The sequence below is a fragment of the Vicia villosa genome, unplaced genomic scaffold, assembly GCF_029867415.1.
Source record: "Vicia villosa cultivar HV-30 ecotype Madison, WI unplaced genomic scaffold, Vvil1.0 ctg.004379F_1_1, whole genome shotgun sequence".
NCBI classification, from domain to species: domain Eukaryota; kingdom Viridiplantae; phylum Streptophyta; class Magnoliopsida; order Fabales; family Fabaceae; genus Vicia; species Vicia villosa.
Genome location: NW_026706425.1, coordinates 79,247 through 81,041, shown reverse-complemented (window position 1 = coordinate 81,041; position 1,795 = coordinate 79,247). Strand labels below are relative to the sequence as shown.

Below are 1,795 nucleotides of genomic sequence, written 5' to 3'. Positions count from 1 at the left end.
AATTATCCATTCCTGGACCGAGTAACATTTCGGCCAGTCCACTGGTCCGGTTCCAACGGTCCGGTTCTCAGATCCAGAGGTCCAATAACAGTCCTAATCGCCGTTAAGATCTAAGCAAATGCGAGAAGAAAATGAGAATAATTAGAACGAGGATGATGCCATATTCGACAATGTATTGTTAACACTTAAGATCATTTTGCCCTACAAAATGTTGTGGTTACAATACAGACATTTAACGGACACATTCCAAAGATCGCCTGCTCCCCCATTCAACAAACTTCTCCTCTTCCTTGGACCAAGTGAGGGACCAGAAAGAGCCAATGACGGTACAAGGCTATTCGGGAATAACAATCTTCACTTCAAAAAATATCACAAGGACATTAGGAACAACACTATAGAGTTGGCCAGAGGTCCAAAAAGGAAGGTCTGATTGTAAGGCTCAATCCATAATATCCACATAACATGTAGAGAAACAAGTGGATCTTCGCCAAAGTTGGATACCTAATTTTGACAGCTAATGCATCGTCTACTGTCAGATCTGATCAACCAGCTCTTCGAGACAAAAATGGTTAACCTAAGTTTAACATCGAAACCTTTCAGTAATGGATACAGTGATTAATTAATTAAACCAGATTGTTTTATAACATAAGAAAGTAGAGTGCATCAATTCATAAACAAACAGCAAAGTATTTTGTGGACTAAATATAAAAAGATTTCATTAACCCATGACAGAGAGACATTAGGAATTACATTGCTAGCTTGTTATACATTAGAGCTAAGATTGAGATATCAACACCACAGATCTAAAAGTAAAGTCAGACAATCTATTTAAGCTTTCTTGGGAGTTTTCTTGGCCTTTGATGGAGATTTAGGTTCCTTTGAAGCATTTTCAGTCCTCTTGGGCAAAAGAACAGGGTTGATGTTAGGAAGAACACCACCATGAGCGATGGTAACACCAGCAAGTAATTTACCGAGTTCTTCATCATTCCTAATAGCCAACAACAAATGCCTTGGATTAATACTCTTCCTCTTGTTGTCACGTGCTGCATTTCCAGCCAACTCAAGAACCTTCACAAACAGTAAATTCAAAAATTAGGATCTCAAATTTAAAATCCTAATTACAAGCAATTAAACATGATAAAAAGAGAGGGACATTGTAATTTACCTCAGCAGCAAGATATTCAAGAACAGCGGCCAAGTAAACAGGAGCACCAGTACCAACACGCTGGGCATATCTTCCTTTCTTCAAAAACCGACCGATCCTTCCGACGGGAAATTGAAGTCCGGCTCTAACAGATCTGGTCACCGACTTCTTCCTTGGTCCTCCTCCTTTCCTTCCTCCTGCTCCTTTCTTCACCTTTGTGCTGGCGTCCATTTTCTGATTCTAAATAAATCGCTGTGTTTTAAGAATTTGAGAGAATTGTGAGACTTGGAGAAAATGAATGAGATATCAGTTCATTGGGTTGGCGAGGTTTTATACTTTCGCGGTCATTGTGAATATCTTGCTTTGAAAGTAAATCCACCGTTGGATTACAAATAATCTATGGCTCACTATATCTTACCCGGCTATCCGTGTCTTTTAAAACTAACCAATGGGAAGCCAGTAAGGTGGTATGTACTTTTCTTTTTCTCTTTTAAATTTCGCTTCATATAATTTTGTGAAACTTTCCCACCACTCTAAACAAGATTCAAACTCACGGTATCTCCACCCATCTCATTTAAATTGGCATTAATAATACTAGTACTAAGGCACACGGGTTAAATATTTTTTTAGGTAAAAAAATATTTTGAAAAT

The 1,795-nt window shown here is 38.3% G+C and overlaps 1 protein-coding gene across 1 annotated transcript; it reads right to left on the bottom strand.

Annotated features, from left to right (window-relative positions):
* Nucleotides 1-689: 689 nt before the first annotated feature.
* Nucleotides 690-1,433, bottom strand: LOC131642020 (histone H2A.2-like). The gene is made up of 2 exons (XM_058912310.1): nucleotides 1,166-1,433; nucleotides 690-1,068 (listed from the first exon to the last, which is right to left on the bottom strand). Exons 1-2 carry the CDS (start codon nucleotides 1,373-1,375, stop codon nucleotides 829-831), a joined length of 450 nt encoding a protein of 149 aa, XP_058768293.1. The 5' UTR covers nucleotides 1,376-1,433; the 3' UTR covers nucleotides 690-828.
* Between the last annotated feature and the right edge of the window lie 362 nt (nucleotides 1,434-1,795).